This window comes from Neolamprologus brichardi, chromosome 2 (assembly GCF_056152115.1).
Source record: "Neolamprologus brichardi isolate AB-2024 chromosome 2, ASM5615211v1, whole genome shotgun sequence".
Lineage (NCBI taxonomy): Eukaryota > Metazoa > Chordata > Actinopteri > Cichliformes > Cichlidae > Neolamprologus > Neolamprologus brichardi.
The window spans coordinates 17,620,382-17,633,946 of record NC_142105.1 but is presented as its reverse complement, the minus strand read 5'-3'; the positions used below and the strand labels follow the sequence as shown (position 1 = coordinate 17,633,946).

General features: G+C 41.6%; 1 protein-coding gene across 3 annotated transcripts in view; it reads right to left on the bottom strand.

Annotated features, from left to right (window-relative positions):
* Nucleotides 1-13,565, bottom strand: part of il1rapl2 (interleukin 1 receptor accessory protein-like 2) — a 446,246-nt gene that overhangs the window by 16,652 nt on the left and 416,029 nt on the right. For all 3 annotated transcript variants that reach the window (XM_087847635.1, XM_035910998.2, XM_006781884.2), the window contains exon 9: nucleotides 12,189-12,334. In XM_087847635.1, the coding sequence (XP_087703761.1) occupies nucleotides 12,189-12,334 (146 nt within the window). The remainder of the gene's footprint in view (nucleotides 1-12,188; nucleotides 12,335-13,565) is intronic.

Sequence of the window (13,565 nt, the reverse complement as noted above, 5' to 3'; positions counted from 1 at the left end):
TCATCTCTAAAGTCTTCCACCGTGCAGCTTTGTTTTTATTCACCATTACAGTTAATAAACCAGCTGAAGTTACCACATTTCACCAGTAGACGTCTCTCCAACCCTTCTGCTCCCATCAGCCAAACACTACCTTCACTAGATACGCCTAAGAGCAGACAGCGCAGGGACAGCAGTGAGTGGGGGACGGAGTAGAGGGGTGGTGGTCTGAGAGCGGGAAGAAAAATAGTGAAATTCCACTAATTGCCAAATATTTGCTCTACAGTAAAGTTAACTCACATTGCTTCCATTAGTAATGAGTCACATTTAGAAACCTCTGCTTCTGTCTCCTGCCTTCATTCCTATCTCCTCCCTCTGTGTTCCTTTCTCAGTTTGCACCCCCCACACCCACTCTGTCACCACTGGCTCCCCTTCATCTATCTTTCTCAGATATTTTCCATTAGTAATGAGTCACTTGCTGCCGTCTCCTGATATCAGCACACAGGAAAATGGGTGCAGAATTTTGAAGTTGGATTTTTAAGCATGCTTTTTACTTATTAGGCATAAAAAGAATTGGGAATTGTAATGGTGACAGTGTCTGCATGTAAAGGAAAGAATATGATAAAAGATTTTCTTTTTTTAACATAAGTTTTCAGACTCTCGTTCTCTTCTTCGGGCTTTACAGCCCAACGCTATTGCACTGAAAGCTCATTCACATCCACCGCCTTTGCTTTCTTTCTCCCCGTTTGTTTTTTATCTCATTCATCTGGCTTTGACAGGAATGCTTTTTGCATTTGCTGCTAAAGTATTATGTCTAAAACAACAATTATTAATAGCAAAAAATAATCTGAATGTTGGTCTCCAAACACACCATCTGTCACACCATTGTTCAGTTTGGACCCATGAAGTGTTTAAAGACTGTTCCCTCTGGAATTAGTACAGCCTATAGTAATATTATATCTAGTAGGCAGTTTTTTAAAGGCTCTCTGTGCAGACAGGTCAGATACTGTATTCTGCCTCAGAAACAGTGGTCTATATACAGTCTATATACAGTGGTTCCAATGTATATAGACTGCACAGACTGTATATAAAAGATAGCAAAAAAAAGAAAGAAAAAAAGGGGCTAACCAAATCAACAAAGGGCACATAGACAGAGATCAGCTACACCCCCAAGTGCTATAATCGGTCTTTAAGTCTGACGTCATTAGCTGTTTCCAAAGTCCGAACTCCACTTCAGGTCTTTAAGTCAAACGAACACTGCGGCATCACTGAGAGTTAAAACCTGTCTAAATTCTTTAATAAAATGATCAGTGTTGCTGCTTTACCAGGTGTAACAATTAAGTTTAACGTCCAGGCATCCATGAAAACAAGATTATTACAGAATTAAATTAACAGAGTTAGAAGTTAGCAGGAAGTTAGCTCACTAGCTTCCACTTAAACATGATATAGCATGTTCTGACTGAGAAATTTTTGAAAAATTCAAACGTACAGCTCTGCTATCACTTCCAACATAAATGAAGACAGAAAACTAAACAGCAGTGACGTTTGTAGGGTTACTGAAGTTGGGCTAGCTGGTATATAATGATGTGCTACGTGATCGCTAGCGACACAGCTATGTTAGCATATACACAGTGAAGCTGGAGGATGAACGCTAACTTTTTTCCACTCGATAAAAGTTAACGTGAAGGTTCCCGATGGTTAGGGACAAATGCGATCGCATGGCAGGATGCTGTAAACGGACCAAACTTCAGTCAGGAGAACAACTGAGATCATCCATCCACAATACGAGGTTAGTCATTAATATACTGCTGCATGGGCTGGGCTGGACTTACATCGTAAGGTTTTAAAAACTGAGCTTTAAAATGAACAGCAGCAATAAAAACCAACAGAGGCTGACAGTGATCACTGACTGTTTTTAGGGGCTTGTTGAGATTAAATAGAACAAGATACAAAACATTAAAACATGTTAAAAACACAACAGCCTTAATAAACAGAGTAGTTTGGGCCCGGAAGCAGGATCCATCACATCATCACTTAAAGATCGGATAGAAATGGATGATCCAAACTCAAGTGGCCACTTCAGGAACTGCAATTTGGGTTTGTTCACTTTGGCTTCATTTTTTAAACCTGAGCGTTGCTGCTTTGACTGTTAGATTAAGGCAACTTTAATTCTTGCTCATTAGTCATGTTCATGGAGTTTGGCTACCATCCCAATGCAGCGTCAGTCTCATTCTGAGTTGAAATATCCTGACAATAGCTGTAAATAGCCAGAGCAGCTAGTGCACAGAACAAATAAAGATGTATAATGGCATGAAGGTGGAGTGGACAGTATCTGATATACACGTAATCAAGCTTCAGAATAAATGGGCCTACTGTAAAGAAAAAAGTGTGTTCTACAAAAGGAAAGCGACACAGTACGATATCAAATTTGGAAAGGCGATTGAAGGGAAAGTCTGGAGAGTTTGTCGCCCTTCCTCATCCATAAATCCATGTTCAATCCTGTCAAACCGGAGCCTGTGGTGAGCCCAAACTCAAAGCCTTACAACCCCCGAACAAACCCTTGAGTCCATGTCTTTCCCCATCTGTCCTCCAGTTTGTCATTTCTCTCTATCCTCCTCCCGATCTTTCCGGCCATCTCCCTCCTTGCCTCCATTTTTTTCTTTCTAGTAAGACTCTCGTCACGGTGCTGAAGGCAGCTCTTTATGCTCTGTCAGTTGCAATAAGCAGATGTGGATGGTGTGTGTACTGTAGGTGCGCGGTCCATGTGAGTGCATGCGTGCAACATAGATGCATCAACCCATTACCTTGGGTCACTGCAGAGTGAGAGCACACCCTAATTCAATCACACACACTCAGTGCAGGAAATCAAGCTTTGATAACTTGCGCTAACTTAAGATAACTTGTGCTTTGTTTAGGCTGTCATGTTGAGTTCTGGCACCCAAATGTGACCTTATGAGCCCTGAGGCTTCGGGCAGGAGGCTTTGGAACAGTCAGCTCTGTTAGTGAACTTTTAAATAGCCCTGACTTGAAGTGGGAATTCTAAATAAGTCTGCTTAGCCGGACTAAGGATGATAGTTACTGACTGTACAAACAGTTCTGTTTTTGTGGCTGTTTTTCTTCTTTTAACTGTAGCTCCGCTGAGCACATGGGGGGGGGGGGGGGGGGGGGGTTGTAATTATTTGATCCCCTGCTGAATTTGTCAGGTCGCTCACTTACAAAGGACTGAACAGTCTCTAATTTTTATGGTGGTTTTATTTTAATGGCGAGAGATGGAACATCATCATACTCCCCAAAAAACACATTACATAAAAGTTATAAACTGACAAGATAAGAATTTCCTACACTGTATCTAGTGCATCACTACACCTGTTTACTGCATTTGGTTAAACGTTTAGGGAAAGATATGACATCTTGATTGTGTCTGTGACCTTTGTAGTCTTTTAATAGGCTTTTAAGGCCCAGCAATGAGAGGTGTACCAATTCTACCAACTGAATCAATTTGTGACTCTGCTTCGAATTCTATGTGCAACCTCTGTTGAGTCAGAGCCTGGCACCTTTGCCTCCTGTGCGCCTTTAAAAATGAGCATCCAAAGAAATTTCGTGCAAGCCAACAAAAATAAAAAAATAAAGCTGATGCAGTGCATGAATTTGTAAAACCAAACCAGGGAGTCTAAAGATGCTCCAGTGTTGCAGGAGATACACTCCACAAAGTTGTCTGCAAAAACATCTATGTCCAGCTAATCAGCAGGTTTCCTGATTACAATGGCTCAGTGTAATATAAGTGTATATTATATATTCTTTGGGCAAACTGAGGTGATATTCGTGTTTTGTGCTGAACTTGGAAGCATCTGATGTGCAGAGATGACCTCATCCAGTGTGACATGTTTCTTAAAAGACCGAGTGCTGTGATTTATTGCTAAAAGGCTTAAATATTCCCTTAGAGACCTTAATTTCATTTTAGTTATGATTAACCTTTGGTCAGCAGTTTCTCTATCTCTTATTATAATCAGAAAATATAGTGCCTTTAGATGTAAAATCCAAAAATGGAATCAAGCAATTTATTATGTTATAACTTCCCCAAGTTAAATAAAATAATGACACTACAGATGGAGCTGTCTTTGAACTGGCACCAGTGAGTGAGTAAGTCACAGTGTGTGCAAAAGGAATATAGTTAATGTCAACAAATTTTCAGTACAAGAAAATCCCTAAGAGCTACTACTTATTTCATGCCTTTCATATGAGAAATGTCAAGTGCTTTACAGCAGAGGACAGTGTATGTAACAATGTAACATAGACCTGAAAACCTTTATTATCATAATTAAAATTAAGTCTGTGTCAGATGAAAATATTTAGTTCAATTCAATTTTATTCATACAGCGCAAATCACAAACAAGCTTTTTACTGAGAGGTTAAGACCCTACAATACAGTCCCCATCAAAAGTTTAAGACCACTTGAAAAATGGCAAAAAAAATCCTATTTTGCATGATTGGATCTTAACAAGGTTCCAAGTAGAGCTTCAACATGTAACAAGGAGAAATGGGAGCGAGACAAAACATTTTACTGAAAACAAACTAAAACAGGCTGTTTTACAGCTGATCCAAAGTTTAGGACCACATGCCTTAAAAAGGCCAAATCTGCGCAAAAATGTGGATTCATTGTCATTTTCTGTCAGTAGTCACAATGTCATAACGTTCTGATGGCAACGGGAAAAAAACGTTCCCTTTTTGAACGTGGTCGGGTTGTTGAACTACATGAGCAGGGTCTATCACAGCACGTGATCACTGCTGAGGTCGGACACAGTAAGACAGTCATTTGGAGTTTCTTAAATGATCCTGACGGTTATGGAACAACAAACGTCAAGTGGAAGACCCCAAAAAAATTCACCAGCACTGAGCCGGAGGATCCAATTGGCTGTCCATCAAGACACTGGACGATCCTCAACCCAGATTAAGGCAGTTACTGGTGCCGACTGCAACCCCATAACCATCAGATGGCATCTGAGGCTGAAAGGCTTCAAAAACAAACGTCTTCAAAGGCCTCGTCTCCTTGGACGCCACAGAATCAACCGTTTGCACCAAACATGCAACACTGAAAGGTGGCAGAGAGTTTTCTTCTCTTATGTGACCCTCGTCTGTGTGGTAACGCCTGGTTTTTTCAACAGGACAACGCTACAGTACACAATGTTCTTTCAGGAGAGTAACATCACTCTTTTGAATCCTGCGTGTTCCTCTGATCTAAATCCAACTGAGAACCTTTGGGGATGGATGGCAAGTTTACAGAAACGGACGACAGTTCCAGATAGCAGACGCCCTTCGTGCGGCCGTCTTCACCACTTGGAGAAACTTCACTCACCTCATGGAAATGCTTACGTCAAGCATGCCGCAACGAATTTTTGAAGTGATCAGCAATAACAGTGGAGCTCCTCATCACTGAGTTCATGTTTGAACATCTACATTTCTGTTTTGGGGGGTTTACGAGATTTTTTGGAGGTGTGGTCCTAAACTTTGGATCAGCTGTAAAACAGCCTGTTTCAGTTTAAGTGTTATTTTCAATAAAAAGTTTTGTCTCACTCCCAGTTCTTCTTGTTACATGTTGAAGCTCGACTTGGAATCTTTTTAAGATCCAAACATGAAAGTATGTTTTTTTTTGCCATTTTTCAAGCCGTCTTAAACTTTTGATTGGGGATGTAATACAGCGAAAACCCCAACAATCAGAGGATACCCCCATGAGCAAGCACTTGGCGAAAGTGAGAAAGAAAAACTCACTTTTACCAGGAAGAAAAAAGAATAAAGAGCAAACAAAATCAAATTAATTTAGGTTAAAGCTGTATTTGCTTAGAACTGAAACCAAATTCATTTTCACACAAACATCCAGCTGGTTACAACGTTCCAGTTCATAGTTTGTTACAATAAATGCTGAGTTTACGGGACTGGTTCAGCACTTTGTGCTAACCATTTATTGGCAAATCTCTGGTGGTTCTGGCTCAAACTAGTAACTCTTTACTTATTGATAGTTTGTTTTTATGACTCCAACAGGGGAATAAACGCAGGACATTACCAAAGAATAGAAACCAACAACATTAACATCAACATTAATACTGATAAAAGTGGGCTAAAAACTAATTCGACCTCAAAGACCTCTGAGAGAGGATGTAATCAAACAGAGTTCTCATATTTAAATTATTTTTTTAAAAGGTGGAATGAACCCAATAAATAATAACATTTTTTAAGGCGCAACAGAGCGCACAAGAAGTTAAAAAAAGCTTTACTGTGGTTTCCTAAAAGATGGAAGTGTAAACAAGCGATGTTGTTGCTTTGCTGTAGCCCACTGGGGGCTTTGCATATAGGAGAAAATCCTCAAACTAAACCCAAAACCATACAGGAAGCCAACACAGAGCAGCAGAAAATAGACTAACGTTCTCTCTGTTTCTGGTTGTGGTTAATAACTGGGCTGCAGAGTTTTAAATAAACTCAAATCTATAGTTGTTGTTTTCAAGAGACCGAGAAAAAGAGCGCTTCAGTGATCTGTCTGCTCAAAGAAAGGCACTGGTCATTTTTAAACACTCTTTTTACTCAGAAGTGGTTATTAGTTTAATTGCTATACAAGTCAACCCCCGAGACTCGGACTTCATTTCTGCATATTGTTAAACAGCAAGTCTCAGCCACTTTTGAGGCCAGCTGCTCGGGTTTCAGTGCTGTCCTCGTTTATCATGGAGCGGCACACGGACACGCAGTTTCATTTAAACAGTTATAACCTTCATAACCATTCTGCAATTAAATATGGAGAACTATCATGACAGAGGAGATGATGGAGGTCAGGAACTGTGACCTTATTTTAGCTGTTTGGGACATTGTCTAAAGCAGGGGAGTCAAACATAAGGCCTGGGGAACAGAAGTGGCCCAATAAAGACAATCCGGTCCACTTGATATCTTCAGAAAATGTGAAGGAGGACATAAATTTAGGACTTTTAACTGTATTTTCATACATTTCATAACTTGTCCTAGTTATAACAACCTCCCCAACAATAATTCATATTGTATGAACCAATGAAGTAATAGATAAAAAATTAACGACAGAAAAATTACATTTTTTTTCCACTGCTATAGAAATGTCTTTTTGCATATATAGTTTCCACTGTAAAATAAATAAAACAGGATATTTTCTGTGTATTCACAAAGACATTCTGGTCATTAAGTTCTTACAATTTAAGCCCAAAGAACTGTGCTGACAGATTTATTTCATTACCTGCAGCTTTTCTTTATAATGCAGAGAAAAGCAAAAAGTGCTGTTTAAATTTCACTTCTTTTTCTTATATTAGGATATCCCAGAAATGTAAAGGTAAACTACTTCAGAAAAAAGTGAGTTTCTCTGGTCCAGCCCACTTCAGATCAAACTACATGTGGCCTGAGATGTAAAATGACTTTGACAAACCTGGTTTAAAGCCCGAGTTAAAAACTTCCCAACAGGTGATGAGCTATAGGGAATAAAAGCTTCTTTCTTGAAGTACGTAGTGAGCTAAATCCAGGTTAAACCTGTTATCTTTTGTTCATTTTCTTTCAGTCTAGATGATTACAGAGCGGGAGTTCTGAACGAGGAGAAGCTGAGAAAGAACGAGTTTTGAGTTCTGGGACAACTAAGATGTGGAAAGTGCAAAAAATGGCTGCAAAATGCACCATTTTTTGTGCCATACTGTTTGGAGCCAGGGGTTAAAGAGGAAATCAAGAAAACAAACAGACAAGACGGTGTGAGTGTGCTGTGGAACGCCAACATATCGAATACCTTGACTTCATTTGCAGCTGCTTGTGCGGTTGCTCCTGTAGGCAGAGCTGACAAGGACGCTTTCAACATGCACATACACCTACTTCAGGTTTCATGCTGTGCTGATGCACACGTCCGTGTGTGTGTGTATGTGTGTGCGCGCGTGTGTGTCTCACACACACACACACACACACACACACACACACACACACACACACACACACACACACACACACACACACACACACACACAGAGCTTCCTGTGGGTAATTACAGTGTTAAGTAATGAGGGCCCTACAGTTCTCGTTCTGACCCCCTCCGGAGGTGTGTGTCTGTGTGATCCTGTGTGTGTGTGTTCATGTGTGTGTGTGTGTGTGTGTGTGTGTGTGTGTGTGTGTGTGTGTGTGTGTGTGTGTGTGAGAGAGTCCCTGGGGTGCTAGTTAAGTATAGTAAGATAGATTTAACACCCAAGGCATCCAGCAGGAGTCAGACGGGGAGAGAGAAAGGCCTGTTTTTAGTCCACCACCCTCTCTGTGTGTCTCTCCTCTCTTCATCTCTCCCAATACTCTCAGTCACCCCTCACCTTCCCAATCTTTATCTCTCTGTCTGCATCTATTACCTCGGCCCTATTCTCTATTTTCTTGCCCCGTTCGGCACCCCGCTGCGTTTCCCTGCCTGTTTATCTCTTTTCACATTTCTCCAATTCTGCCTGTTCTTGCTTTTTTGCATTACATACATTGGTTTCATAGAGTGGGCATTCAGGGAAACTAGTTTCTGCTGATAGCTGGGGTAAGACAGACAATTCATCTGCTCCTTCAGGGGTGCTTTACTATTCTATGTCTTAATGTCTCTTTAGGTTCTTCCTTTTTTTCTCTGGGCTTTAGCCCCTGTCGCCAGAAAGAGGTGGGATGTTTCTCCTGTTTTGGCTTCCCTTCATTGGCTTCCTGTTAAATCCAGAATTGAATTCAAAATCCTGCTCCTCACATACAAGGTCTTAAATAATCAGGCCCCATCTTATCTTAATGACCTTGTAGTACCATATCACCCTATTAGAGCACTTCACTCTCACACTGCAGGCTTACTCATATGATTGTTGGGTTTTTCTCTGTGTGTATTATTGTAGGGTAGTCTAAGGAGCTTGGAAAGAAAAGCGTCTGGACTTCTTTGAGTTGCTTGAAGACGTTTGACCTCTCATCCGAGAAGCTTCTTCAGTTCTAGGGGTCAAATGGTGAAGAGTCCCAGATTGAAACCCAGTGGGAGTTTCCCCCCAAAGAGGGACAAAAGGACCCCCTGATGATCCTCTATCTAATCACATGAGCCAAGGTGTGAAAGCGGGTATGGGTCACAATCAGCCAGGGTTTCGGGTGAGCTCATTGTGAAACCTGGCCCCACCCTATCATGTGATTTCCTGAGGTCAGATGGCCCAGGATGTGAGTGGGTGTTAAGGCGTCTGGGAATGGAACTCAAAACTGGATATAGATGGCAGACAGTTGGTGTCGTAAACCACCGCCTCTGTTCAAAGATGGTCGCTCACAGTGGACGTAAATGGCTTCTTTCACTCCTCTTTCAAACCGTCTGCCCTCTTTGTCCAAAATGTGAACGTTGGCATCCTCGAAAGAGTGACCTTTGACCTTTAGATGCAGATGAACTGCTGAGTCTTGTCCTGTGGAGGTGGCTCTTCTATGTTGTGCCATGCGCTTGTGAAGTGGCTGTTTGGTCTCTCCAATGTAGAGGTCTGGGCATTCCTTGCTGCACTGTACGGCATACACCACATTGTTAAGTTTGTGTTTAGGTGTTTTGTCTTTGGGATGAACCAGTTTCTGTCTGAGCGTGTTGCTGGGTCTGAAATACACCGGGATGTCGCGCTTGGAGAAAACTCTCCTGAGTTTTTCTGATACACCGGCTACATAGGGGATGACAATGTTGTTGCGTCTGTCTTTCTTAGCCTCCCTCGCTGGTGTCTGATCTTCTTTTCTGTGCATCTTTGCTGACTTTATAAACGCCCAATTAGGATAACCGCATGTTTTAAGTGCTTCCTTTACATGCGTGTGTTCCTTCTTTTTTCCTTCGGGCTTAGAGGGAACATGTTCTGCCCGGTGGTGTAGGGTCCTAATTACTCCAAGTTTGTGTTCCAGAGGGTGATGGGAGTCAAAGAGGAGGTCCGTGTGTGTGGGCTTCCGGTAAACTTCAATGTTGAGGTTGCCATTCTCTTCAATGTGCACAGCGCAGTCCAGGAAAGGCAAACAGTCATCCTTTGTGTCTTCCCTGGTGAACTTGATGTTTTTATCCACGGTGTTAATGTGCGCAGTGAAGGATTCCACTTCTTGTGTCTTGATTTTGACCCAGGTGTTGCCTACATATCTGTACCAGTGGCTGGGTACTCTTCCTTTGAAAGAGCCTTTCTTTCGACTTCCTCCATGTAAAGGTTGGCTACAATAGGTGACACGGGGGAGCCCATGGCACAGCCATGTTTTTGTCTGTAGAAACCCTCGTTGTATTTGAAATATGTAGTGGTGAGACATATTTGAAATATGCCCATGGGCTTAAGGCCAATGTCATCCCATTCCTGTAATTATGGAAAATATTACCAACAGCTTGAAAATTTATTTCAATCAATTTAATTCATTTCAGTTCAGTTGATCTCTGTCAATTGGTCGACCTCCTATGAGCAAGCACTCAGTGATGGTGGGAAGAAATACACTCCCTTTTCAACAGGAAGAAAACTGGCAGAACCAGGCTCAGGGAGGGGCGGCCATGTTTACTAATGTCATATGTAACATCCCAGAGAAGGAAATATCCCTAGGCATGAGTTTCTCAAAATGGGCTCATTGAGTGCAGCACGGATAAGATCTTGGAGAGGCTACGGCTGCTGTGAATACTCAGAGTAAGATCTCTGACTGCAGACTGGATACATCTCGGAAGCGCTAGCTTGGAATAACACCTCTGGGCGCAAATTGGATGACATCTCGGGGAGGCACACTGCCGTGAGTTCTCAGAAATCGGCTCCTTGAGCACAAGAAATGACAACATCACAGAACGCAAGTATGGCGAAGCTCGCGGCTCTCCAACGGGAGATTGAGAGACCAGTGTTGGACTGTAGAACAGCTTTGAAATTCATATGAGCTGTTCGCACTAAAGTAAAAACCACCATCACTTATGCGGATACCCCTTTTGGCGCCAGCTGCGGTCTCAAGGCTGGAGCTGAACAACAACACCCTGATAACGACTGTGTTTAGTCTGTTCTTCCCATTCTATGCAAGGCCACCTGGGTTGGCTGGAAGACTGTTTACTTAGCCTAGCAGGGCGAAGGACACTGTCTCAGCTGAACTCTGGACACGCACACACATACATATACACTGATATGCACACACTCATCCCCCCTCCCTTTCCAAATGCCTTCGACGCTTATTCCCTTCCGATGCTGACGGTGGATCAAGAAGACCAGCACACGCAGGCCCGGATTTACTGTCTAAATCGGCTGTCTCTCACCCTTTACCCATCCCTGTTGCTTGTCATGTGTTTCTTTAGTGTATTAAGAGTTTTTTCATGTGCTTTGTGCAGAGGTGTTTTTTTTCTGTTCTCAAACTAATCTCCCTGTTGGAGCTCAGTCTGGGGGGAGTTATTTTTTCTCCTTATGTTTCCTCATGTGGTGCATTTTTCCATTGTTATACCTCTCTGACCTGTCTTCCCCATGTGATGTTTTGTGTAATGTATGTATGGTCGGAGGATACGATGGCGCCGCCATTGCATGCAATAGGTCGGCAGCCTTATGAAATTTCCCCTTGTGTGACTAATAAAGGTATATCCAATTAAATCAAATCAAATATAAGATTTTAGCACTGACTGAAATGTTAAAGGTTTTTGCATTTTTGTTAACAAACAAACAGTGAGTTGATGGGTATGTATCAGACGACAGAACTCGATTGCCTCGCTCATTGTTGCACTCTGCTTCACTGCTGTCAAGCTTTATGTTCAGTTTTTCCACACTAACCTGACTTCATATTAAAATACATTTAAAATCCACAACCTTACTCTGGGTAAACTTGCTCTATTCAGTAGAATCTATGTTTAATTAATGTTACTTCAGAAATCTTGATGTTACCAACACAATCGTCTGCATCGTAAATTGTTTTGTGACAGAAAGCTGGTTTGTGGTGGCTCAGCGCTCGGTCCGTGTCACCATCAAACATCCTATGTCCTCTTTCATATAACAAAAACTGTGTTGTTTTATAATGCAAGGTAATTATTTGTGTTACTTTTTAATAGTTTGATAGAAGGAAGCAGATTGTATAGATAACACATTTTTGCTTTGATAGTGAATGGACCAGCATGCACATGTGATCATTTGTCATTCTTAAAGACACTAAAGGCCAATATATGTCGATTTCTTTTTTGCCTAACAAGTTTAACAGAAACCAGTAAATCAGGAGCGAAGAAAAGTGAAAAGCTCTACCTTTCTTTTGCAGTATAGCGCTACCGCTGCGCCTCCCTATGTGGTTCTCCACGTAACAGGTATAGTTGGCCAAATCTCCGTCCTCCACGGCATCAAACGTTAGGGACAGCTGCACTTCCTTCTCTCCTAAATGCTCCCTCACCACCCTGGAAAAGAAACATGCAAGAAGTGGATTCACAAAGCAGTGATATTAAATCTTTTATTGTGATTTACTGTAATACACTCAAGACTTTAACTTGGAATTTCTACTTGTGCAAATTGCATCAGTAAGGAAGTAAACACATGTAAATTTTAAAGATGAGAGAATCGCCTTGCCTCCTAATCTGTTCCATTAAAGATGAAGAAGCACAAGGAACATGGCGCTATAGAGCACAGTATATAGGGCAGATTTTAAAAGAAAGAGAGAGCGAAAAGAAAAGAAATGAGGGTAGAAGAAGCAAGGAGCCATGTCTGGAAAACACTGGCGACAGCTGGAAAAAGCTCTCTCCTTATGGTGAGGTCATACTCCTTTTACGCCTGTGAGGCTGTGAGGAAGAGGGGCTGGAGGAGGAGACTGAACTGATGTCAGGGTCACAGAGTGCACCTTTAAACCTGGTGAGGTTCAGTCATAACCAGTGAGATCTTAGCTCAGGTGGCAGATTCAGAGCAGTGGCACAGATGGTTCAGCCACATAGGCTGGGTACATTTGACCATTTATGTAATAAAAGCTAGTTTCATGTAATTGACACCGTTATACATTTATTGCATTTATTTATTCTATTCATTTCTGTTCACAGCTGTTGTATGTTATTGCAGGTATGCCTGTCTTTTAATGCCAAGACATTATGACGTTTACAGTCACAATTGTGGTAGAGTTAGCTCATTAAGAAGAACTGGCTGGCTGATATCTGTTTAATGTTTCTCCTGGAGTTGTTGGAAAAGACAGGAAAGAGGGTGAAAGGAGAAGGTGCAAATCAAAAAGTCAGCATCCTCAAAAATTTGAAGCAGAAGCTTTTATTCGAGTCACCACTAAATTCAGAGTGAGGAATCTAGCGATTCATTAGCTAGCTAATGTTGTTATGTGGAAACCCCCCAAAACAACATGTAGCTAACGACTGCTTATTCTTGGACTTAAAAGCAGAAAACTAATTATCCTGGCACATTAATGGCTGACATCAAATAAACATGTTGTGCATAAATAGCTTATCATATTTTGGAAAGTCAATACAAGAAAACAAAGCAAAAACAAACAAACAAACAAACAAAAACCCTTCCACACGCTTTGGCGTCCATGTGCACTTCTTCACCTCTTGATGTAGAAAAACCCAAAGCTTGATTGTCCAGTTGTTAAATCATAGACCCTAGAAAACTGTGGAAGCTGTGATTGAACAATTACTG